Source organism: Coffea eugenioides, chromosome 3 (assembly GCF_003713205.1).
Source record: "Coffea eugenioides isolate CCC68of chromosome 3, Ceug_1.0, whole genome shotgun sequence".
NCBI classification, from domain to species: Eukaryota; Viridiplantae; Streptophyta; class Magnoliopsida; order Gentianales; family Rubiaceae; genus Coffea; species Coffea eugenioides.
The window spans coordinates 1,871,441-1,898,957 of NC_040037.1; the positions used below are offsets into that span (position 1 = coordinate 1,871,441).

The 27,517-nt window shown below is 36.0% G+C and overlaps 4 protein-coding genes across 4 annotated transcripts; 2 read left to right on the plus strand and 2 right to left on the minus strand.

Annotated features, from left to right (window-relative positions):
• Positions 1-347: 347 nt before the first annotated feature.
• Positions 348-8,392, minus strand: LOC113766927 (acyl-CoA-binding domain-containing protein 6). Its single transcript, XM_027311085.1, has 17 exons — positions 8,111-8,392; positions 7,896-7,980; positions 6,531-6,609; positions 6,296-6,448; positions 6,110-6,187; positions 5,673-5,777; positions 4,870-4,936; positions 4,715-4,776; positions 4,300-4,439; positions 4,067-4,193; positions 3,830-3,944; positions 3,035-3,123; positions 2,595-2,678; positions 2,169-2,507; positions 1,254-1,787; positions 985-1,044; positions 348-753 (listed from the first exon to the last, which is right to left on the minus strand). The coding sequence occupies exons 2-17, from the start codon at positions 7,931-7,933 to the stop codon at positions 673-675; spliced, it is 2,151 nt and encodes a 716-aa protein (XP_027166886.1). The 5' UTR covers positions 7,934-7,980; positions 8,111-8,392; the 3' UTR covers positions 348-672.
• Positions 8,393-13,875: 5,483 nt separating this feature from the next.
• Positions 13,876-14,590, minus strand: LOC113765648 (monothiol glutaredoxin-S4). Its single transcript, XM_027309881.1, has one exon. The coding sequence runs from the start codon at positions 14,463-14,465 to the stop codon at positions 14,157-14,159; it is 309 nt and encodes a 102-aa protein (XP_027165682.1). The 5' UTR covers positions 14,466-14,590; the 3' UTR covers positions 13,876-14,156.
• A 7,108-nt stretch (positions 14,591-21,698) lies between these two features.
• On the plus strand, positions 21,699-22,140 carry LOC113767021 (monothiol glutaredoxin-S10-like). Its single transcript, XM_027311192.1, has one exon. It carries the CDS (start codon positions 21,805-21,807, stop codon positions 22,111-22,113), a length of 309 nt encoding a protein of 102 aa, XP_027166993.1. The 5' UTR covers positions 21,699-21,804; the 3' UTR covers positions 22,114-22,140.
• Positions 22,141-25,640: 3,500 nt separating this feature from the next.
• On the plus strand, positions 25,641-26,317 carry LOC113765687 (monothiol glutaredoxin-S10-like). The gene has a single exon (XM_027309926.1). The coding sequence runs from the start codon at positions 25,860-25,862 to the stop codon at positions 26,166-26,168; it is 309 nt and encodes a 102-aa protein (XP_027165727.1). The 5' UTR covers positions 25,641-25,859; the 3' UTR covers positions 26,169-26,317.
• The last annotated feature ends 1,200 nt before the right edge of the window (positions 26,318-27,517 follow it).

Sequence of the window (27,517 nt, forward strand, 5' to 3'; positions counted from 1 at the left end):
TGAGGAGACATTTTGTAGAAGACCTAACTATTTGCATCATCTCCTTTAGTGATGGCCGAGCCCTTTCTACACGTTTAATTATTTCATTATTTAAGGAATCATTTGGGTTTATGAATCACTAACATGTCTGGAAAGCATTTGGGTTTATGAATGCAAGTCTCAATGAGGCTCGAGAACAATAGGTTCACATAGCAAATGTGACAATATGAGAACGATTAATGGACTAAATACTAGGTAAAGACAGCGTTTTTCTCATTCACCTTTTTGTTTTTTTCTTCTCGCTTCATTCTTCAGTGAAGTTCAAGGAGAGACTTAAAAGAGTAAATCCAGGTATTTGCAAGCTACAATCAAACGTAACCTGCTGCAATCTATCTATGATATGTGGTGTGATAACATTTGATTCTGCAACAGGCAGCTTCGGTAGCTTTTTGCAGCTAGTACTACTAACTGAACTTTTATGCTAGTTAATCGGCTCGAGTTGCGAGTCTGGTTTATCCTGATTATCATTACAATCCTTTTGCCCACAGTTACCGTACAGCAGATAGCCACGAATAGGTAAGAACAGCGATTGTGTTTCGGTAGGCAAGGTAATTACATACTGGAAAGTTGATAAACTATGTACACCAACAATACTACACCAAATGTACATATAATAGACCGAGCCCCTATGTACTAAACATGAAAAGGTTTTCTGGGAGTTGGTGCTCGATTCTCCAGTGACTGCAATCTCTGTTTTAAGTGAAAAACTTCTACCTGCAAGAAAAATATACAGAGACAAAATAGACAACCAGAGCCTAAGTGAACATCGAAGCACTGTCACTAGAGTGAAAATGTAAACTGAAGCTCATGAAAATTACTAAGACACCCAAAGTGTTCAAGCGTTCCATCCCTATTCAGTTTTTATGGTTGGGAAACTCAAACAGTAATTAACAATTCGGAAGGTAACTTCAATGAAGGTAGAGTAAATTCAACCATGGGCTGTACCTGTAACTGGAATGCTCTTGCTCTTTCTCCAGCAAGGACACCTCTAGTTGAATGTAGTTCCTGTCAGATACATGGAAAAGGATGTCACATTCTAAAAGGAGAAGTCCCGACTTGGATGATTAGAATGTACAATAGCATTTGTGCCAAATCATACTACTTTGTCACTGCCCACAAACAACAGTTCAGGTGCTATGCCCGCCCCCCCCCCCCCCAAAAAAAAAAACCCACACCAACAAAATAATAATAATAATAATAAATAAACCACTTACCTTTTGGGTATCATCCAAGACTGCCTTAAGGAAAGCCACATCATGCTCAAGTCTGACATTGTCTGAATGGACGATATTGGATAGGCTATTGGCCTCTTCCTGTGCCAATTCCACACCAGCTAACTTCTCTTTAAGCAACTCCATCTCCTTCATGGCATCGGCTAATTTTTTTTCCATTTCCTGTCTACTTTTTACAGCAGTGGATAAGTTCTTCTCTGCTGATTCACGACTGGAGATTGCAGCAGCCAACTGCCCTTCTAGAATTCCATTCTTTCTTATAAGGGCACCCAATTTTAATTCATACGATTGATGGAATTGATGGACATTGGAAGGCACTGATACCCCTGCTTTGCCATCACTTTCTTGAAACAGAAGGTCATCGCTATCAAGTGAAAAGCTTCCACTTCCTTGTCTCCTGTGAGTTTCCAGGTTTCCAGATTCCAATGCAGATGATATTTCTTTAGCATTATAATTATCTACATTTGTGTATGCCTGAGATCCAGTATCATGAATTCTAGGTTTCTGCTCGACACCCTGAAATCAACAGCATATGTGATTTTAGAAGAAAATCCAGGATACATAAATATATCCTTCTGTTGAGCATTGTGTAACAAGTTTCTTAATTCAACGGAAAATTGAAGTCAACTCTAATAAGAAAAGGACAAACCCAATATAAAGAAAAGCAGCAAAGAATACATGTGGGTTTGAAAATTGGGATGTATCCACACTTGTATATGAGGGGTTAAACAACCACTGAGTATCTAATTTCAGGACAGATCAAAAGCTCGGCTGATGAAATAAGAAGCCATACAAATGGGAGATATATGCCCACAGGTTATGCTGTCAATAACAAAAGTCTTTCATGAAAGACAAAAATAGAAAACAGAGTAACAGATGGAGACACTTGTAGAAAACCTTTGAAAAATTTCCATCTTCTGAAATCTTTGGCACATTGTTAGTGGGGTCTTCCTTGTCATGGAATTGCTTACGAAGCGACACATTGCCAGCACTAGAATTTGGATCAATGAGTAAGGACTCTGACAACGATCTTCGACCAGAACCATGCTCAACTGCAGATGCAATATTTTGTCGTGCAACAGATTCCACAGTCCCATTAAGAACAGTGTTACTTGGTTGGGCAGCCAAGCCAGTAGACTTTAACAGGTTCTCAGATATCATGGTTCCTGCACCCTTACTTAAAGTTGATCTCCTACCAAGTGATGATTCACTCTTTTCCATAATCAGCACTTCAACCTGTTAATGTATCATTTAAAAACCAATTATGACTGTTTTCATTACCAATATATCATCCAAAACTAAAACTCCAAGGCTTTTCCTCACCTGATCTGATGCATCCTTCTTGGAACCACCAAATGCAACAAGAAAGTCTCTTTCCTTGTGCTGCACAAGCACGAGGCTGAATCCCTGTATTTGATTAGGTAATTAATGTTATATATTATCACTTCCCTCTCCTAAGGAACCATATGGACTCCCCATAGACCTTAATATTACTATACCTTTTGTCATTATTATGCTTAATAATCATAAAGATCAAGTTAGACTTTAGGATATTTGATTAGATAATTGTGATTTGACTAGATTGAGAAGTTAACATTTTTCATACACTCTGTGGATCTCAAAATGTGATTCATAAGCTCAGCAACCAAATCACGAACTATTCCGATGTAATGTCCAACACAATCAAATATAATCTTTAGAGCATAAGTCAAAAACACTAAAGCTAAAAATCCCAGAGATATTATTTTGACAAGAAATCTGACCTTATTTGTAGTAATAGAAGATGGAGGAGATGCAACTGCCACAGACCATTCAAGCTTTAGAATGTCAAGTATCACAGTTTCTGCATGCCCTAAAAATGATAAAAGGCAAGGGGAACGAGACTTTAGGAATATTAAGATTTTGTAGCCCACCAAGTAAATCACCTTAGACATGATTCAAGACCATTCATATCCATAATCAACAACTGAAAATCTCAAATTTAGAAGTATTTTGTTTACTCCGGAAACTTAACTTTCAGAGTTGGTGAATCCCAAGAGATGAAAAACAGATGAACATAAACCAAAGCTTTTCAGTAAGCTCATAAAGTTCTCCTTGTTAAGATTCAAAGTTCTATTCATGGCATGATTTAGATAATGTCAAATCATTGGAAATTATTGGACACAATAGACAAATAAATGTCTTTAAAATAACAGGTAAACCATGATTTATCTGAGACATTTCCTTCTGTAAATAATGAACAGAATTCTTGACAAAGGAGTAGCATCAGTCTGAAGAACTGGAGGGACCTCTATGTCTAAGTGAGGAGCCAGAGCATGAAAATGAGAGGGATGAAGCCTCCCCTAGTATGTTTGAATCTCCCCAGACACCTCAAGCCACACATACCATACACATACACAGGCTCGGGGAAGGATCATGAGGTCAGACAGAGTAAAAATTACTGTTCAAGAATGAAAAGCCTGACATAGAAACTAGAAAGATGCATATGTTAGGTCCTTCAAACATTTTTATACGTCACACAAATAGTGACACAAACTTGCAGTAAGTTGCTAACATACTTTTCTTCTTGCTTCCACCACCAGCAATGTACCATTTACTTCCACAAAGTACTCCGCAACAGCCAGCTCTAGGTGATGGGTGAAAACCTCTTATCTTGATTCTCATCCATATCATCTGAGGATAGAGTCCCAATAACTTGTATTAGAATAAAGTAGCATCAGGCCATTTGCACATTTTTTTGAGGACATGCTCTGCTCAGATTGAATTTAGCAGGGAAAATCATTGGAAAGACAAACCGTCTCAAAGTCCAGAGAGTACAGGTCATTTAATGTCTTAGATTTTGATGCTCCACCAAACACCAGAAGCAATCTGTCATCATAGAGGGTGGCCACATGGTTTGATCTAGGTGATGGTCCTGGTCCTCTGAATGCATACAGAAGCAATATGCATTCTAAGCATCTTTTTTTTTTAATGAAAAAAATGATAAAAACATAAAAAGAAACAAAATGACAATAGGTAGGCTACTCACGTGCAATGAAGTGGGAGCCAATGAAAAGATTTCAAATCAAACATGTGGAGATCATTTAACTTCCTCCTTTTACTGTCTTCACCACCAAACAAAATCAGAACAGAGCTTGCTCTGACCACAGTATGACCACTTCGAGCAACCTGTTAATCATGTAACACAAGTCAGTATTCCTCATCTGGGTGCTTCATTAGAAAATGGGCACAGTAATGACATGCGGCTATAACAAGCAAACATAAACCTGCAACCTACCCCCAAAAAAAAATCTAGCTGCATATTTGGCTAATGACAACATCCATAAAATTGCCAGACCAGAAGAGATGCATAGCCCAGCTGGAATTTGTATGCAAAGTGTATGCAGAAGAAAAATAACAGAATGAAAATATGCCCAAATTTGTCAATAAGATGGAGATATTACCGGAATATCTCCCTTTGCCTCAACTGGTGCCCAGCACTCTGTTTCTGTGTCAAATGCCCAAACTACAAAAGCCAAAATTCATAAATTTGCATTAGGTCAGATAAGGAAGGTAAAGCCAAAGATATAGAGCAACTACTGATAAGTAGAACACAAACCTGAAACTTTGTCACTAGCAGGGTCAGTTCTGCCTCCGACTAGAAGTATCTTTTTTCCCCAAGAAACCTAGGGATTAGGGTGAAAAAAGAAAAAATTTACACTGACCTTGAATCATTTGAGTTCTGAAGCACATACAAAGTATTACAAGTACAACTAGTTCTTCCTTGGATGAAAATTTCATCAAGACATAAGAAAATTAATATCGTGGAACAACAACATGACAAAGCACGTGAATTTTTAACCAAAAAGAATTATCCCAGAACATAAACATGTGGTATACACCACACAGAACTCAGTTATATTTTTTTGGACAGTCTTCTTTGTCAATAGCCTGCCCAACGACAATTCTAAAACTTCAGTTAATTATGCTTCATAATCAAGATAAATTAGCTTCAGACGATTGAGCGAAAAGCCCAAGATCTGCTTCATTCAGCCAGGAACTTTGATTACATCAAGGACACTTGGACTTAACCTCCTTTCCACTAACAAATTCTATCCAAGCTTTATATCCTTTTCATGAGTAAGAAAGAAATGTAACCATTAAAATGTTACTCATGGTTGAGCTATGTACATGTGATGCATACGATCAATCTACCCCACCCAAGTACAAATAGTTCCAAAATCTTCACAAAAATGTGCATGGTTGCATGTTTGAAATATATACTCTACAGAACTTTTACAAAACTTAGCAGAAAGCAAGTGAAGTAGCATAATTCAACTAAAAAAGGCAACAGATTTCAGTAGAGTGAAGCAGTGGAAGATAGGAAAATCACTATAATCTTGCCAAACTGTGTAATAATACCAGACAATGACCCTTGCATGCTGGAATTTTGAGTGGGAGACTGTTAGGCGAAAGGTAGAGTTTTGATGAAGCTGTAGACCAGGAAAATCTATCAAAATGTAGCACCTGTGAAGATAAATCAAAGGCATTACAACCCCTGACAAATTATTTTACAGAAATATGTACAGTAACAAAAGCGAGAACTTCTCTTTCAACAAGTCACCAATCTACACCACAAGATGGCCTATTTACACCCCAGCAGATGATAGATTTTCATTGCAACTTTCCTATGTATTCATATCAACGTGAAAATCAAATTTTTAGTACTCTACCATTGCCTGGCTTAAGTGCTCTATGCCTTTGGTTTACATTAATATTCATCAATAACAATTATATTTTCATGAGGTACGACCAGTTATACTAAAACTGAAAGAACCGAGAAAGAAATAGGAGTACACCTGCACGTCATCCAATAATTTATTTCCTGATTCACCACCAACTACCACCATCTTGTTCCCAACCACAGCTGCTGCATGCTGCATAAAGAAGATAATATTTTCAGCTTCATTGCAAAGGAACATGATGATTTGTTTGAATAAAACAAAATGTGCACTGAATAGTGATCAAAGCGCAGAATCTTTTACGCTGGAGCGAGGTGCCGGCTTGTCTCCAGTAACTGAAAGCACCATCCAATTCTCTGAGCTTCCTGATGTACAGCTGTTAAATTCTGGTGCACCAGATGAAGTTTGACAATTTGACTCATGAGAAGCATTAAGTGCAGGTGCAAGCCCTTGGCCCTGACAGAATTAAGAGCTTAGTGCAACTTAATGCATACTTGCCTTATCTTCTCAAGTATACACCGCATATGAAAATTCTTACGCTGTAACTGCTGACACGTTTCGGGTGTCTGATGGGACTTCTAGTTCCCTGAGCTGAGTCTGAAAGTTGAACTTTCAATCTGCAGAAGGGAGTTCATTGTATGAGAATGAATGGACAGAAAAATTAATTCTCCACTAAGCATGTAATTGCCCAAACTGATTAGTTGTTGATGATGCTTATGGTACTCCTCAAACAGAGAAATTACGGACTTCGAAAAACAGAGTGCAACCAACTGCAGGGTCGAAATAAATTCTCCTGTTGCAATTATAGTGAAAAACACAAAAAAGATTTACTGTACATTACTGAAGGCAACTATTAAATCCCTCATGTCTAACTGACCAAGGAGCTAATCAAATGTACCAAACAGAATGCTCCAGCCTCCTGATTTGCTCTACATAGACTATGTAACCTTTGTTTACCTCCAAGCTGGCAACCCATTTTTTCTTATTAAAAAAAAGCCATTATATTTTATCAGTCTACTACATATTTTCTCTTCTCCTTCTAATAGTGTTAAAGTTAGTGCTATTCATCATGTGTTGTGCGCAATACCAAACAAGAAAAGAAAAGAGGAAATACAAGAAGAGCCTTGTTATAGCAGCAATAATTTGCATTGCACCAAATCCATCACAACATTTAATCACCAGCTGAACTGGCAATGTATCAACAACAAAATTCTTAAGAAACCAGTCAAATGTAAACATCAACCACTTAGAAGGCTCTAAATAATCACATGAAAATTAAGTTTCAGTCAAATTTCAGGCATTTAAAGAATTAAAACTATGGTCCCGAAGTAGCAAATTCAATACAAACCCTACATTGTCCTACTTTAAGAATCTGGCTTTCTTCACTAGCTAATGCCTATTTGAAATGTTAATCTTGATAACTCAAGTACCTTCTTTAATTCGAATAATCACAAATGTAGCAGTCTTGACAACTTATAAATTAAAACAAGGCACTTTTGCAATTAGATAACAGCACAAAGCCCACCATTCCCGAACTTCAACAGCCAACCGACTTCACACCTAGAACTAATTCTTCCACTACAACTAAAGAATTCCTAAAATACATTATCCTCCAACAACTAATTTAAAATGGACATACATAATTTTTTTTTACCAACTGCAATCATAAAAGCATATCCGTCCATGTGCTATACCATTAACATCACATAAATACCATCTTCTTTTAAATACATACGCAAATGTACCATATATTTTCGTAAAGACCAATACAAGTTAGTTTATCTGAAAGTCAATGTGGACTAGTTGTTCCTCATCTTAAAGTAAAATTTAGAAATGTCCGATCTTCACAATCTTCTTTCCTACGGAGAAGGAGAAAAACAGAAGCAGAAACACGCTACTGTACCTTCCAAGCTTCATTCTTCTCCTTGAAAATCCAAACATTTTGCTATCACCTTAAATTTCTCCACGAATACAAACTTCAAATTTACCTAACCAAAAAAAAAAAAAAATGAAAACATTAAAACTCCACAAGAATCATCAAACCATCTCCATTTCCATAAAAGAGCAAAACCCACTAGTGAATACACAAGTGCTTTAAAAAAAGCATTTAAGCATTACCTGTAAGCTGAAAGAACAATAAAGTTAGGGTTTTTAGTAAAAGGCAGATTGAAGGGAAAGAAGAAAACTATCCACATTGCCCGAAACTACACGCAATCAATCAATGCTGCTGCTGCCTCTTGATGCATTTCAAGATTAGCTTTTTGGAAGTTTCTATGGATATATACTTACACTAAGGTAAATGGGGTCAATGTATAGAAGAGCATAGTAGTCCTAAATACACATGGAGATAGAGAGAAATTATGAAAGTGTTAATGAAGTTTTTTGACAGTGACAACTGTGTGACTGTGTGCCGTGGGAATGGGGACGGTGCAGAAAGTTACTGTGTATGAAGTTTATAGATGCGCTAAGCATAGGACTTCAAACAGGAAGTGCGCACGTTAGCATTCTGTCCTTTCGGATCGTAAGCTTTTGTCTGCACCTAAAACTAAGGCAAAAAATCTCAGCGGCCATTAAACTATCAGCGGGATCATGTTTTAGCCATTGAACTATTTTTTGTTAATAATTGGCCACTAAACAATTTAATCAATAAATTCATCACCATTTGATCGATAATTGCTTTTAATCTATGAAATTAGCTATACACGCGGCAAAATAGAAGGACAATTTTGTCCAACAACTATGCGACCTTCTTCTCCCTAAATTTCTTTCCTCAAACAAGCTCTGGCCTTCATACATGAAATTGGTTGGCTCCTCCATAGAAGTAAGTTGAAGTTTAGATTGGGTCTTCAAGATCCCAACTTGGATACATTTCCCTTCCAGCGTTTCAAATGGCTTATAGAGTTCTCAGTCGAATATGACTGATGTGTAGTGGTCAAGATACTTTTGAATGTTCTGATCAACAAACTCATGGGTGAAGAAAAACGCTTTTCAATTGAAGATGCACTGTTGGAAAAATGAGTTGCTCCATAGAGCTGTTCGACGAAATTATAGGTCTATGGTTGAAGTCCTCCTAAGATACTAGAATGCGGGAGGGGAACTAGAAGGAGAGAGTCAGCCCGGATTGGGGGCGCGCTAAGCTTACCCACAAGAAATGAGTGGTCATGGTCATAGGTCGGGGAAGGCTGGTATTCTTTCTTCTGTCTAGTTCCCAGACTGGAGAATTGTTTTGGACGTTTTTCGCGTGGCCGAATCACCTGAATGAGGGGCTACTCTTTCTGCCTCTCGCATCAGGTCACAGTCCCGCTTATAGCCTTGTCCCTGTCCTAGGTAAGTTCAATTTGCTATGTATTTAGATCGATGTCAAAGGCTCGGGGGGCTTGACTCCTCTGCACATAGCAGCCGGATGCGACGGAGCTGAGCAAGTGCTGGATGCATTAACTGATAATCTTGGACTGGTACGGCTCTTCTTAATATCCATACTGTTATTAGCCGAACATTACTTTTGGAAATGAAAAAATAGTGCTCAGATCCCTCAGTGGAAAAATACGCCCTTCCTAATATCTTTGATTTGCGGTTGAAGATTTGGGGCTCCCAATTGAGTCCATATTTTTTCCTCCACATAATGTTCCATTCGGTGATTGTTTGAGGAAAGAAATTTAGGGGAGAAGAAGATCGCATAGTTGATGGACAAAATTGCCCTCAGACATTGTCACGTGTAATGTTAATTTCAGAACTTAAGAGCAATTAACGACGAAATGGTCACGGATTTACGGATTAAATTGTTTAGTGGCCAATTATTGACAAAAAATAGTTCGATGGTCAAAACATGATCCCGCTAATAGTTTAATGGCCGCAGAGATTTTTTGCTCCCTAAAACTACTAAGTCTATGCTCAATAGTAACCAATTGATTGGGACACAAAGAATTACCAACTAACAAAAATAGTTTCGATTGGAGTTTTTCGTTAGTTTTTTGTCATTTCTTTATTAAATCTAACAGCTTTTTTAAATTTATATGTTAGATTTGAAATTTTTACATAATTTCAATAGATTTCAACGTCAATTTTAATTTTGAATTAATTGGATAACAAGTCCAGTATTATTTTTGTTAATACACGCAAATCTTTATCGACCTGCTTGTGATTTATTTGAATTCAGAATCTATTAAAATTTTATTATTCTCTACATCTATTAATTTTTCAGATTATTATATTGATGATATGTTTGATGTATTCTCTATTATTAGTGCATTGCAGATTTTATAAAAAAAAATATATCCTTTATAAAAAAAAAATTTTGAACTCAATTATGTTTGTTAGATATATGATTAGGTTCGCGTCTCGTCTTCTCCTGTGAGTTTTCTGAATTTATTGTGATTTAACCCGATTTGGATATTTCATGGATTCACGCGTCACATAAAGATGCTAAAATGCGCCGACGAAGTTATGACCGTTTGTGAATGATCTGGGTCTGGTTGGCGGACTCGAGGTAGCAGAAAAGGTACATTTATTGTCTGCTACATTCAGATGGGCCCTGTTGGGCCCACATGTCTCTTGGGAATTGTGATTTGGTCTTTTGGGCGGATTCGAATCTCCCTTGTGTTACTTAGTCTATTCTTTTTAGTCTTTTACCAGAAACCACACGTGTTTCTGGTAAAACATAATTGGGCTGCTCTTGTCCAGCTGATTGGTTTGGGTTGGGTTACTTGCAATATGTCTTGCATTTTGGGCTTCCACCTTTGTAATCAGCGAAGCGGGTTTGCTTTTGCACTTGCGGAGGAGGACCCAGTATTTGCTTGGACTTAAGGGTGAGAATTGGAACCTCGCCAAACTTTTTTCCTTCAAAATGAGTAAAATACCGAAAAAATTTGGATTAATCCTGTATACACTGTCAATGTATATACTATCATTATTAGATATGTGACATGTGTCAAGTTTGAATTTGAAATTCAAATTTTGTTCATATGTCATTCACCCAAATATGATAGTGTGTACACTGATATTGCATATAAGATTTACTCAAAATATTTTGGACAAGTAGAACATCATATTAACATTATTTCAGAGACTCAAGAATGGAGCAAAAATTAGGGAGATTTAATGATCTTTCAATCCATCGTCTGTGGTAGGGTTGTAATCGAACCGAGCTGCTCACAAACAACTCAATCAAAAACTTGACTCAGACTCGGGTTGACTGAGTTCGAGTGCCTCGATAAGTCGAGAAAGTCAAGTTCGAGTATTCAGAAGTAGTGCTCGAAAGCTCGTCGAGTCTTATCGAGTTTTTTAATTTTAATTCTTTAATATATTATTATTATAAAATTACCCTTATACCCAAAAGAGTGGTTGAATTTACAAAATATTTCAGGTCATATGAAAATTTAAAAAAAGCAATAATGTCTTTTTGCTCAAAAATTGTCAAGAAAATGAAATTTTCTAACTTGAACTCGATCAAGTTCGATAAGGCTCGCATTGACTCGAGCTCATGCGAGTCGAACTCAAGTTTTGTGGGCAATGCATCGAGTTTGAGCTCGAGTTCCAATAATACTACTCGCTCGAGCTCGAGTATCTTTCTTATATATCGAGTGGAGCTTGAATATGGCGATATTCGAGTTCGACTCAACTCGATTACATCCTTAGTCCGTGGCATCTACCTGCTCTACGATTTCAACCAACCCACTTATTGAGTATCAAATTACTGTTTTATTTTCCACATTATCATTTCTTTGACCGATATACAAAATTTTCTGCCCATTTTAACTTTTTGGTCTCATTTAAGATGAAATGGGAATCTATTCGTGATTTTTTAATTTAAATATTAAATAATGCGATAGAAATCTAATATTTGTTGAGGGCCAATTAATCAAATTGAATCAACCATTAACAAATAACTCCAATGTCAATGTGGGTAGATTTGATTAGGGAGATGCAGAAATAGTACCTTTTTTGCTCCGCCTAGCTTTATGCCCCTCTAAGGTTATTTTAGTAATAGGTTTTATAGAAAGTGGACAATACTATTTGGTTGTAATCCCATTTTTAATAATCATACTCCTACTGTCATTTTAATTATTGGATTTTTTTTAACGAGTGCCCTTAGAGTATTTATTAACACACCTAATATTCATCTAATCTGCTATATATATATATATACATATATTAACAATTACTATCCTCTCTTATATTTCTATACTTTCCTTATTTAATCTTGTCTACTCTCGCTTGTATTTATTTACTTTACCTAATTAAACTTATATTTTCAAAAATATAACATTTGAATTATATCTTGACTAGTGCCTTATGGACATCAGTTAAACAAACAATTAATTTTATAATTTTTATTTATTATAATATATGATAAAACAAATAGTAGGAGTGGAAATAACAAAAAATGAAGTGTAAATAACATTGTTCTTTATTTTTTATATTTTTTAAATTTATGGAAAATCGAGTTTAACCTTCAATGAAATCAGCCATTGACAATGACATAACAAAGTGTGGTGGATCCCTCTACCAATGGCATCTTTATTTTCATTTCTTATGCAAAGTTATAGAAGATTTGCAACCAAGCCACTTTGAAACACCTCTATGGAATTAAATTGCAAGTTAATCCAAAACATTATTTCAAGTGCTATGTGTAGTTCACACTTTAGGGATGGAAGTTGGTACTGTTAATCAAGGTAAGTAATCCGGCAGCGGCACTTTTCGGCCACAGAGGGAATTAATTAAAGGACTCTCTTGACTCATTATCGCCTTCCATTCAATCAAATACTGCCATTAGTTACTCAATACTTACTGGTTGACTGATACACATAATTAAGTCTTTTGTACTCTAAACAAGTCTTTTGTGATAAAGGCAATCTTTATATACTGCTTTCGTTTTTTTGTTCATTTTCTTTTCTTCGTGTCAAATTGCGAAACCATTCTTTCCATGACTACCTATGGATTCTGATTACGAATCTAACAATATTTGGATGACTTAGAAGGAGAGATAAAGTATGATATATGCCATTGACCAGCTCCCTTGCACCAATCTCCTGGCTTCTTTCCAACCTGAGTGTGTGACGGACTCTTATTCCAACTGGCATGGAGATGCTTGATGACAACTAAGTACGCAATTGCTTGAATACTACTGATGTCCTGATGTTTATCTTCTTAAGCATAAGCGACAGTGCCAGGAGCAAGCACAAAAATGGGGAATAATACAACCTTGTTACTGGTTCCCAAATGAAGCATATTGCAAGATTCTCATTTGTACGTACTCGTCAGAACCAACTAGTATATAATAACAAGACGTCATCCCAATTTCCTGGCTAATCTTATCTTAAGATGAACCCATTTAACACGTGCCAAGGCTATGCAACCATTAATACAGTGAGCATCCACTAGATAAAAATCAGTGGCCAGAATCTTGTTTTTAATTTTATCAAGACACTTGTCGATGTATTTTGTTTATGATAAGATAAGAAGACAATTCTATTTTGCCAATAAATTTTTGCATTAGTATGTATGAGCTCAATTAATTAATTCAGAACTGAGTATTGACGATGATCAGTTGCTAATTATTTTCGACGTACCGGCTTTGCATGAAGGAAGAAAAATCAGGAGTATCATGCATTAATATGGTTTTTAAAAGGGTTTAATGTGTTTCAGATGTAGCTTCTGATGAGCCGAGAATATTTGATAATCGTTTCGCTGCCTTGGGACTTTGATTGTCAACCAGCAGGTATAAATGCTTGTCCATTACCAACTCGCAGAACCTTTTACGTGACAATGAGCAGCTCGATGGAGCGGAGAAGAGAACCAAATAATTAATGGAGTTGTAGACGATATATACTATGTGCTTGTAGTGACAGCGATCGAGCTTACAAAGATGATAGAGACTAACATTATCACATATGCAAACTCAAATCATTAGCCAAAAGCATATACTGTATTACAGTATAGGGTACATGGTGCATATTGAGTATATATTATTATTGATCAGTCTCAAAAAGCTCGAGTACACATTTATTTAAGTAAGAGTTTTAAGTTCCCACTCGAAAATCGCCTATTCAACCTATATATATATCACGTCTAAACTGGATAATCCGACCTCTGTTATGATTATCGACCTTTTGCAACAAAAATGCATTATTCCTATATTAGCGTCGGACATATACTTGGTAACACATCAAACCCATAAAGCTCCTGCCCTTTTGAGCATTGGCTTTAAGGATCTACTGAGATGAAGATTCATGACCTCGTTAGCTCCACCAACCAGCTCGCCACCGATGAACACAGCCGGCACGGTCGGGTTACACCCATTCCTCAAAAGGGCTTGCTCGATCTCTCGGCCTCTTGGGATTTCATCTAGCTCATAGACAGTAGGGTTGACTCCGAAGTCGACAAAGAGAGACCTAATGCTGTGGCACATTGCGCAAGTGGTCCTGCCGAAGATCACCAGCGGCTTCTCGGACACCATCTTGCTGATTCTGTCCATCGATGCAATCAAACGATTATTCGAAAGCTTGTGCTTGTATAATCAGTAATGTAGAGAGAGAGAGCAGCGAAATGAGGTGATGTGGTATAAGTTTGTAAGATGACTTAGGACCAGGTAGATGTTGGTGTGGGGGGAAGTTGAGAGTCCAGTGGGAGATTTATATAGAGCTTGGGAGGTGGCCATGGGGATGGAGGTGGAGGATTAATTAATGTGCTGTTTTCACGTGGGAAAAAGATGAATATTTTCTTTTCTTGGAGGAATTAGAAGACTCATTCATGATCAGATATTTGGGATTGGTTCCACAATCTAGCTACGATCATTTGTTGATGGCGATTGATGTGTGGAATGTGGCACTGCACAATAAAAGTTGTGCGATAACGAATCTCTGCATACGGAAATTGAGACGTGTCTGCGGTACGGTCTCATTGCAAATTTGAAGATGAATTGATGACGATAAGTACTGGACTACTACTCTTATTTTATATATATATATACATATATATTCAAAAGAAAAAATGTCTTTAGTGCGAAAGACTTCTTGCAATTTCATTTAATCCTGATTCGATATGATAGTTCAGTAGATATGATAGTTCAGTAAAGCAATTCTGTTTACAAATTCGGCGACTCGATTACTGATCTATCCATGTTTGCTATGCAACTTGAGAATAAGCAGGCGATCATCATACAGCACATTGGTTAAGCAAGCACAGCCGTGGTCCATTTTTTCATCTACCAACTTTTGCTGTATCTTTCTGGGAGGCATCTTCTGAGTTGGAGAAAGAAGTTGGATTTATCCAATTGGGACCCTTTTTTTTTTCTTCTTTTTCCACAGCAAGATTCGCATCTTATTCACGAAAGAAAAATAAAAGGCAGAAGAAACGCAGAAGAGAAGAATAGGGGATAGAGTTCTTGAATGACATTGATAGCACATGCTATAACACGATTGTTCTTGAACCATCTGCAAAGCTAAGTCTTCTTCAATCCACTGTTTAAGGATCCATCATGTATCCAAACGAAAAATGTTCGTCACTAATGAGTCGATAAAACATATATGTGGCAGATTCATATGGTGAAAGCCTCATGCCTTTAATTAAATGAACAAGTATTTGACATTTGAAAGCGTTGTTATGATCGGTGAACGAGTGATCATCTTGTCTACCTCGATCGGGTAACTAAAGCATGATTAAGATTACTTTTTTTTTTTTGCATAGATAATTAATCATTGGGTTATTTTACAGTCCCTATGAGCTTCTTAAATTACCTTCCACCCCTGGATACACATTGATGGAGCAAATTACAGTTAAAAAATGACATTGACTTTTTGAGAATACCTCCACATGAGGACCCTAAACACTAACTGTGATTTCCTGATTACGTACGTAAGCAGCTAAACTAATCCGTTGTCGGGCAAGGTAATTAATTATTCTCCACGACGCTAGCCTAACTCCTCCACTTGGACCCAACTACAATGATCCCACGTGGCTCTCTTATGGCATGGGGCCTCCACACTCCACAGACGAAGTGGCCAAACATCAAATCTACTTTTGGATAAAGCAAGCAATTCATACTTTAACAAGGTCAAATAATTAATTTAATCTTTGACCGGTCATGAAAAAAGGGGTTATTATAATGGTATTTCTCCGATTTAATCATGTATGAGATTTTTTTTTCCAAATACTTCTCACGCACTTCAATTTCTTATACATATCTGGCAGTATTCATTTTGTGACAGTGGCCTGCAGCCTCCATTAAGCACGTAGAAGGGCAAAGCTACGATACAAGTAAAGTGAAATTTCATGTTTGTAACTTTAGAATTTAGAAGTATACATATTTCTAAATGTTAGTAAATTAATGTACAATTATTAAAAGAAATCGTCAATTGAAATTAGTTAATTTTACTTCTCCTTGGAACATATTAGTGATCATAAGTACTCCGATCTAGAACTATACACGAGTCGAGTCGCTCGAGCCAAGTCGAGTTGAACTTGAGCTGATCCAATCAAACTTGAACTCAAAGATACTCAATTCTTTAACTCACAAGTCAGCTCGATTATATATATATTATTTTAATAATAAAATTACATATATAGTTTTAATATTTTATTATTTATTAAGAAAAATTATTATTTTGTTCATTTTTTTTAAAAATAAAATAATTATTTTTTTTATTTTTTAAAACTCAAGTTCGAGCTCACTCGATTCAAATTCGAGTTGAACTTGAACTCGAGCTTTACATTGAAACTCATCGAATTCGAGTTCGAGATTGATAAAATTAAGTCGAGACTCGATTCGATTAAACCAACAGCCCTACTCCGATCCAGTTCCTTATCACATGCTATAACTATTAACTATAATTCAAGTCTGCTTTTATTTAGACTGCAAAATTGCATGTATAAATCTGAAGGTGATGAAACAAAATGCAAAAGGATACCAATTAATGAATAGTTAAAGGAAGCTAATAGATTTTCCTATCTTTGTTGTTGTTGGCTGTTCTCGCCTTCTTTTCGTTTGGGAAAGGGGGAGCTTTCGCGTTTCTTATCACAAACCAAATATTATAAACCCCATATCGAATACTTTTCCTCTGGAAAAATCTAAACAGCTCAAAAGCTCCTTAACTTTTTCACGCTTTGCGCACGTGACCAATACGAATCTTGGTCATGTTGATGATCTTAACTTAGAAAGTTTGTACATTGCCCACGCAAACATTTTTGACCTACAAAAAGTTCAGTGTGTCCTAAATCGGTGCCCATAACTGGCCATCATGAATCCCAAAGGCCACTTTGTACGGCTGCCCTTGACCGTAATACGGTTCTTTTTAAGTGTACTATTCACGGGATCGCGTGCGGAATAAATTTAATGCGTATGTTCAAGGTATTATGGTTATCATTTTTTTTTGGTTACATAAATATCCTGACTTATGTCAGACTAGTCGCTACAGCTTTGTAGAGCTTGTCCAAGATGCACAGCACGTTATCAGTGATGGTCAATCTGACGATTTCGAGTAAAGATCCAAAGGCGATCACCATACAAGCTTTCCATTGGAGGTGTTATGGTTATCATTATTTATTATGCTGTTTTCTTATCAATTATGATCTAAATGTATTGTCCATTCAAATTGCTGCAAATGTGAAAACTATGTTGACAGACAATTCCTCATGAATGGCCTTTGATATTAAGGGCGCCTTTAACTCTAGTGATTAGAGCAGATTCACTCTAAAGTTTTTATTACCCAAAAAAAAAAAAAAGAGTTGCCTAAATGTGAAGTGAAGAATCCGAGATTGCTTAATGAAACGACAAAGTCACTCACTTTCAACTCGAACTGAAGAATCCAAGATCAGAACTTGTTATGAGAAAATTTTCATTGTCGTCCATGTTCCATCCAATGCATCAAGCACTTGTATAGCGAGCATAAGTACATACATTGTCGATGTTATGTTATAAACGTGCATGGCTGTTCAAATTCACATGATAATGCATTTATTGCCATCCATGCTTTCTAATAAGTCGTGATCTGTATCAGAATTTTCTTCGATATTGAGCAAGGAAGAAGATAAGGTTCAGGATGGGAATGACAGCATATATGGATGCCGCTGCAAGGAAAAGTAGAATCAACTTTAAACTTGGGAGATAAAAAGAAAAGAAAAAAACTACGGGGGCGGTTCTTGGCATCGCACGGATCAGCTTATGATATATGGTTGGTGAGGTACAAAATTGGTACATGAATCTTGAGTACAAATCACTAGTTGTAGCTGTCTCATTCCTTCTGCCATAAGAAAAAGAGGTAAGGGAACATATTTCATTCCCTCCTGCAGCCAGGTTTTGTGGTTCAGAAGATCTCTCCATCCATAAAATCAGATAATACTAAAAGAAAATCCATGATCTAGGAATGCTTGATAATGGTTATCTAGAAAGGCAAGATATGCAAATTGCAAGTGGCTACAGGAACAGCCCTTTGAGCCACAAGCTAGCTGACATTTTCACCCGCTTTTGTATGTATGGCAAAATCTTGTGGAGATTTTGTGCAGTTATATGATTCTCTTTGTCAAGATAATGCAAAGCTTGGTATCTGATCATGGCTAAACTATCACTATTATGCACATGCATGGCCGGTTGGCAATGCTTTCTTCTTTTTTTTTGATTACCTTCCTCGCGTATGTATAAGACCGAATCCATTCGATTTCTAAATTTCTAAAAAGGATTAGAACACATTTCCTATACCAGTTATACTGCAAAATCCAACAGATATGCAACTCATTGGAATCGAATCCGGGTCGTACAACTCCATCATTTAGCTAATGTAAGCAGTTCATTGGCTGACAGGAACCAGGTTCAATTTCCTTCCCTTTTTTTTATTTATTGTTATTTGCATTAAGTTCCAGCCTCGCACCCAGGAAAAAAATGAAAAGAAAAGAAAAGTTTTTTGTCACTAAAACAATGTATATCTCATCAGCACTAGAGCTACATATGTGTGTGTGTCCAAGTAATAAGGATATATATATATATATATATATATATATATATATATATATATATATAGACACACACACCAAGTAATAGTATCCTTCAGATAATCGATTAGCTTTAACTACAAATCTTGGTTCTGGATTAGATTTTGGTCGATTGTCAATTCAAAACTCTGGAATCAGCATGTCAGCTACCAGGCATTTTCGTGGTGCCAAGGACTAGGAACAATATATAGAGAGTATTAAAGCCTCCTCGAATGAGATCAGAATATGAATCCATTTCCATCCTCTCAAAGAGGGCTACCCCACATTTTGCTTTCGGCTTAATCTTGCATTCCAGGACTCAGACTTTTTTCATCATCCACTGTTTTCTTAAGCATTGTAATTAAGGTTCATATGAAAGTTACGGTATCCTTGGAAGTGGAAACTATTTCTCTTCTGTAACAAAAGCCAGAAAATGGCCCAAACAAGGGTGTTATATTGTATTATACTGTTTAACATATATATATTTGATGTAAAATACTTGTCTAGAACCTCTTACAATTGACAAGAACTGTAGTCGTGGATCAAGCAGTAAGATACTATAAAATACCTACAAAATTTAGTTGTCTGACTATATATTAAAGGATAGTTAGAAATTAGCGTTTCTTTTCATTTACTTCCGAACATGCGTGCTGTTGTAAATTCAATCCCTTTCTTGTGGCAAATCTACCTTAAATTTGAGGGTGCTAGGACATTTGCATGTGGACAGATCTATCTGCTCCCACTATTTTTTGCTTAAACAAATATCATCCTTCGTTGTCCGATTTTGACCAACTTCTTCTGACCAATCATTTGATGACATTCGACAAATTTCCAATTTTGATACATTGCCGTCAAATGTCCTCCAATTGTTGAAACAGAAAATGCAGGGATTAAGGGATAAATAGGGAAGGGTATTGGTGCACTTACAATTGCAAATGGACGATCCGAAATCGAGTCAGACCGGTTCGGCATAATATTAAGATCAACGGTTTAAATTGAGTTGAATTGGGAAGATCAAAGCTCAAATCGAGCTAGACTACTATTCTTACTTGATCTCAGATCGTCCATTGTACGGTACGGTTATCACTATATTATATTTACGGGTACCCTAATCTAATAAATAAAGCTATAGCCCATGGTATAGAGCTAGCCAATATTTTTTGTACCAAAATCCTTGCGAAAAGAATCGGAAAAATTACAATTTTAGTCCCCAATATTTAGTCTTTGTATAGTTTTAGCTCTTAAAGTTTTTGCAAAATCAAATCTAGTCCTCAATATTTAATCCATGTGTAGTTTTAGTTCCTAAAATTTTGCAATAGTAAATCTGCTCCCCAATGTATCCAATTTAAAGATGATTTATGACATGTGAAAAGTATTTCCCAATTACTAACAAAATTTAATCACATCTAATCATATGTCCATTAAATTAAATTTCAAACCAATGAATAAGAACTAATAACTCATGTGTTAACTAATTAACTAATAAAGAAAGAAAATTTTTTAAAGTAAAAACTAGTCAGAGCACCTAATTCAACGATATAGAACTCATCATCACTTCTATTCACACTACCCCAAGCACAAAATTGTAATACTTAATTTTTCATATAGATTAACAAAGTTTCTCTCTTTTTTTTTTTTGTTTCGTGGTTAATTAGTTACTAACGTGCCATCATGTTAGTTATCGTTATCATTCAAGAGTACTACCTATTTTGCTTCTTTTTTAAGAAGTTTAATTCAACGAACATGTAATTGCAATAACTGATTCCATCAATATTTAGAAAAATCCGTCAATTACACTAAATCTGGACCAAATTTGCTTTTGCCAAAACTTTAGGAATTAAAAATACATATGTACTAAACATTGAAAACCAGATTTGCTTTTGTCATAACTTTAAGGACTAGAACTGCACAAGGGTCCAAAAATATTCGATCTTTGTGTTGTTACTTTGAATTAGTTTTGGCTATTGACTTTGAGGTATGATCTAAACGTCTTTGATGAATTTATTACTAATCTTCTCAAGATCTTAGCCATGTTAATTAATTTCAAACTTTTACTACTATTGAACCAAAACGTGAGAAGGAAATTTACTAAACGTCTAGAGGTCAGAAATCTTGCACATATGAGTAGCTATAGTTAGTGTTTGTCTTCAACTTTTTCATGACTTGCCGGGTTGGCTTACCAACAAAAATTTCCAGTATCGATCAATCAATCTTTCTGCCCTCAGCCACTAGTGATTGCCCGACATGAATACGCAACTTGAGTTGACATTCCCTACTTCCATCATCCTCATGCATGCAATTGGAGATCACTCCTATTGAAGAATATTATGGCTCCAACACCATTTTGATCTTTCAAGATAGAAATTCCACCTACACACACTGTTCACCTAGTTGTCTCAAGAATCTCAAGCTTTCGCAGCACTAGATAACAAGGGGAAGAAGGAAGTTGATTCCGGGAAATCTTAAACAGAATTACCAGAAGATTTAGACAAAAAAATTAAAAAAAATTAAGTACGCTATGGCTCTAGCGCACAAAAATGCACCTGGGCTTTAGCCTTTAAGACTCTAGAAGAAACTTCACTTTTCCTCTACCCTTTGTTCCTTGGAGGCGTCAGCCATGGATCGATCCCGCATCTTCATTTCCCAGCATAAATATGAGGGCGTAAGATCTCAAACACTATCGAATATCAAAGTCCATAGTCCATTAGCAACGAACTTCTTCACCATTCTCTACATTCCATCCAAATAAACTAGACGGCTACATTACAAACTTTGTTGTCTCATTCTTAGCACACCCTTTTCAGCAAGGAAACAATTAAATTAACTTATTAGTTTGCCATTTATCGATCAAAATGGACAGTATAGTGAAGTTGGCATCGCAAAAGGCAGTGGTTATCTTCAGTAAGAGTTCATGTTGCATGTGTCATGCAATAAAGAGGCTGTTCTACGAGCAAGGCGTGAGCCCTATGATCTATGAGATTGATCAGATTCCAAATGGTAAGGAAATGGAGTGGGCTCTCATAAGATTGGGGTGCAATCCTTCTGTGCCAGCAGTGTTTATAGGTGGAAATTTTGTGGGCTCGGCAAGTACTGTCATGACTCTTCAAATCAATGGATCGCTAAAGAAGATGCTCAAAGATGCTGGAGCTCTATGGCTTTAATTGGTGATATATCTATATATGTAAGCTGACTACTTTGCTTTTTGTATGTATTTGTCGAATGATTTCACAGAAGGAACTCTATGATAATGCTGTAATTTGTAGGATAATTAACAAATGAGTGTCTAAAGCATTGTTAACATGGTATTTTGGTAACGAAAGTTCTAACGTGTGATCGACTTTATGAACTATACATACATAGTGATTCTGTTGTAGTGTTGCCTCTCTTTTCTCTCCTTATCATGTTATAGTTACTGCTGGTATCGTTTTACTTAATTCTTAGTTGTTGCATTTTCTTAAACAGGAAGAACTAACATGAAAAACTATTCAACGTATTAGAACTGAATAAAACTGCAGATGTTTAAGCACGATGCATGTGAATATACTGGACATAATTTGTGGCAATTTCCTTTATTAATCTATATCCAGTAGTCTATAGAGATCATTTTTGTGGGAGCTGAATCCACATTATGAAGTTGTTGTTTTCCTACGTCTTCTTGTTTTGAATTCATCAATTCGCTCTTCCACTTCTTGTTTCTTTTCTTGGATCAATCTCAATGAGGCAAGGATAGATGTAGATTGAAATTGCTTAAGGGATAAAAAGTGCCTTGACAAATGACCACCACCTAGAAAGCCATCACCACATTTAACATTTAACATATTACATATGATATACATATCAAACAAATCTGAAAATTTGCGTCATGTTCTCAGAGAATTTGGTAACTATGTGCTTTGCAAGAATAAAATGTTAAGGGATTCCCATATGCATCAATGAAGTGACTCTCAATTTGCTATGCATGCTGATAGAATGGAGAATTGTGATGTCATTTTGGTGAATGGATATATTCCACCATCATATCATAATAACAAAAAACATTGCTTTAGATAATTATTCTTGTCGGAAATATTCCACATGAAGGGCCTCCAAAGATGTCCAAAAGCCACATATATATGTACAACAACTGCTGTTTTCGAATTGTTTTGACGGTTTCTTGCAATGGGTGTGTTTGGATTAGGAAGATTTGAAAAAAAAAAATTTACTTCACAAATTCCAATCACCTTTTTATCTTCCCAATCACCTTTTTATCTCACATACATCACATTACAAAAAATGTTACAGTAATTATGTTAAATAAATCATCCAAATAAACTCCTTTAAGGATCTATGAACATGTGCGCAGATGTTTCATAATAAATCATCCAAATAAACTCCTTTAACCGAGGTTTCATAATTAAAAGTTTCTGGCATGGCATAGATGATGCCTTTGAGGATCTATGAACATGTGCGCATTCATCGGCATAAAGCAGATAATTAATGTTGGTAAGTTTCTCCTACACGGCCTCCCACATATTTTGTCTTCCGGAGATAATTATTAATGATGACTCTAAAAATAAATCTCTATGCAAATTAAATATGTCCTTTACCTTCTAATGACGTCATATATATAAATCAAATAGACGTGCTTTTCCATCTATTTCCAATTTCAATTAGAAAAATTTAATGGTGCAAATATGAAGTCGTCAAGATATCAGTAGGGTTTGGTTTCACCTAGACATTTTTAGATATACACAAAATATGGTTACACTTTGGAATAGAAAGTCATCGGAAGATCGTGGGGTTGGCACAAGTTGGAGATAGAATGTCAACTTTTTGTGCATGTGACGGCAGTTCACGGCATCACACGGCCGGTCACTGTTGACAAACTACAATGCACACACTACGCTTTCATTTCTAAAGATGGAATATAAGTGGAAGATGAACGTACGTATAGAATATATTACATCCATTCTTTCTATATACATACTTTTTCACTTACGAGAATCTACAGAAAATGTATTTATGCTGGAAATGATGCATATACGTATTTGTTTCAATACAAATTACTCTCCATAATTCTCTTGATATATATTTTGAGAGTATATATCTGGTGTTGAAAATGGTACGTGTCAATTATCCTTTCGTGAATAACTTAAAACAAATTATCCATTTGTTTTAGAATCATTTGCTGGCTAATTAATCCGTTGTATTTCCACAAATTTTAGTTATCAATCACCTCTATCATGTTATTTACTGAGTATTGAAGAATAATAAAAAAAAAAAAAATTTAGGTGAGCAGTAAAGTTTTTTTTTTTGTTTTAATCCCTCAAAGAAGTCTAATTAATGTATACAAGTTAATTTAAGTCTAACATATATTCTGCATGTTATAGCCTGTCTTTTGTGATTTCATTTTCATCCAAGTTGTGATAGCACAAAAACAGCTTTCGTATTAATTAGTTGTTAAATGTTAACCATGAATATATACTAACTAGGTTTAAATAGCAAGTGGAGAAAGGCACCACCCCTATCAGTTTTCAGTTCCTCTAAATTAATTTCTCAGGTTTTGGCCAGTTTGTTTAGAATTAGTCAATTTTGATCAATTTATTTAATATCAGTTTATTACTCAATAATTTATCAATTGAATGTTAGTTATGTATGCCAAATTCACCGACATATATATATTGCTAGTCCTGGTGAATTGACAGGCGTGATTAATTAATTACTAATAAAACGTTAGAACTAGACTAGCAAAAGGTTGGAATAGAAAATTAACTTTTCAATCTTGTCTCTTGACCAACCTTCTGACCCTGAGGTGATCAAACCTGTGCTATAGAGATCAAGGCTTTGTCAGTAACACAACTTAGAAAGATCGATGTCAAGAGTTAATTTGTTGACTCGACTTTTGTACCTGTTCTATGCTTTTCACTTGACCAAATGCAACGCTTCCAATCTTAAGAGTTTTAACAACAGATTCTTTCAAAAACAAATCATGTTGAAGGCCCTTGTGAATTATGACTGCCAAATTTTGGCTTAACCTATCTAGACTGGAATCTTCTCAACAACAGTTCTGGAGCTCTGGGCTAACTGAAAAGGCAAAAATATAAAAGGATATGCACGACCACGTTAACATGGCTCCGCAGCTGCAAGGCAATCCGACCAAAAAGAAGAGGAAAAACGCAACTAGGTTCAAGATGCCATGCCCTTTAAATTCTCAAGCATTTTCGCCGCATGCATGCATCCACAGTGACACGAATGCAGGCTACCTCTTAACATTTTAAAGATGAGATTCTTCTTGTTTCATCGTCATCTCTAAGCATTACAAACTTGACATTCATTCCCCACGATTTACCCCATCGATCAAATCCTAATCCTGGATCATTAAGGTGATAATTTACGAGTCATGTGTAATATATATTTTTACTGATCACGTCTAACCGAAGTTAATTGCTCCAAATCTGTCCTAAAAAAAAAGCTGTCCTTGCTCTGGAATTCTTCCAATTAAGCTATGTGAATCTGCTTTCGGTAGTGTTTGGTTTATCTATATAGATAGCCTAACAGATTCCATGCACAACAAAAACTGACATGTATTGATCCACACAAGTCACTGTCAAGCAAAGGGTTTAGGATTTTAGCATAGCATCTATCCAAATATCTCAAAGAACCTTCAACTTTTTAACTCCTTTTCTTCTTTTGCATTAAACAATTCAAATAAGTTAGCAATCCCACCACCTTCGCCTTGCATCTGCATGCCCGTATAAATACATGTCCACATCTCAACAATCTGGAACCAAGCCGAGTCTTCCATCCAATCATCAACATTTAATTCTTCATCTATAACCAGAATTTTTCAAAACCCATCAGTAAATTTGAATCTTGTGCAGTTCCCTCGCCTCAGACCTTTTCTTCTTTAATACAATATTACTATTAAATGGATCGCATAGCAAAATTGGCTTCACAGAAGGCTGTTGTGATTTTCAGCAAGAGTTCATGTTGCATGTGCCATGCAATCAAGAGGCTGTTTTATGAGCAAGGGGTGAGCCCTATGATCCTCGAACTCGATGAGGAATCGCGAGGACAAGAGATGGAATGGGCTCTGATGAGGCTAGGCTGCAACCCTTCAGTGCCAGCAGTATTCATTGGGGGTAAATTTGTTGGTTCTGCTAATACCGTGATGACGCTTCATGTTAATGGTTCTCTAAAAAAGATGCTCAAAGATGCCGGTGCTATGTGGCTTTGATAGTTATTTAACAAAGGGTGATGATCGAGAATTTACTCTCTAAATAAGGTCAATTCTAGTGTTGTACCAAAATCTTGATTAGTGGCGGCTCCGACTGAGTAATTGAGAGTCATTTTTCTTGGATTGGATATATAATAAAATGTTTGCAACTGTTGATATAGCTGAAGCCAATTTTGCTCTCTTCCTTTTGTTGTTTCACACTTTTCTTTTCTTTCTCTGGTTTTCGACCGCCGCGGGGGGCGCGGGGAATTTCAGCTACCAGATTTTGGCCTTTTTGATTTACTAAGCAACTGTATAGTAAAATGAGTTCACGGCCAAAAGCTTGAATATCAAATATGTTTGCAACAATATGGAGCAGATGATAGCTAGCTTTTTATGGTAAACTTTGTCAAAATCAAGTGACTGTGACCTGACTGATTCTGGATTCCAATTAAGTGAATGCAAAGCTAAACATGCGTTTAAATAATCTGGGGATAGAAAAAAAAAGAAAAAGAAAAAAGAAGTGGCGGTTCTACTTCTACAACATGATGTCTACTATTATATGATGTGTTTAAATGTCACTTCGGTGAATGAATATATTCTCCTTACTATGAGAACTGAATTTCAATTTACTTTGAACTGTATTCCCAGCTGCTTTTTCATGTGCTGTTTGATTTGATTTGCGCATTCTAGAATTTTGCGTACTATTTGAGATCCAGAGAATGCTACCCTGCAGCACTAAATGTGCTTTTGCTTATGCAAAGGCAATGATTCCATCTTCCTTTCGTTCGTAATTTTTTCCCCCCTTGGAACCAAACTAATTCCCTCCATTGAGGTTTGTTTGGATTGACTTTTATTTTTCCAAATATATTTGCTTACATCATCGTTACAATTTCCAATACACCTTTTTACCTTCCCAATTATCTTTTCATCTCACATACATCACATCACAAAAAATACTACAGTAAAAATATCTCAAATAACTTACAATCCAAACAAGTGATTTAATTTAAAAGGCTTGCTTCTAATGCCAACATAAGATTATTCGTGTTGCATTAAGGAAGTTTAAAAATACAACATGGTTTATTTCTATTGTTCATCACTTGAAAATCTGTCGTCATACCATGTACAAGTTTGTTCTCTGGTTACTTGTAATTGCCCAATTGGCAATGTTAGTGCGAAAATAGTTATTGGTCATCAAGAGAGTTTTATTTTGCTGGTACTGATTAAAGTAACCACTAATTTGGCACTTTCGTAAGTTACTAATGATGAGTTCAGTCTTGGAACAAAATGTATACATACTCTATATATATTTGACAATCTTCTACTAAATGACATACGATTTAAACGATATATAGAAATAAACTAAT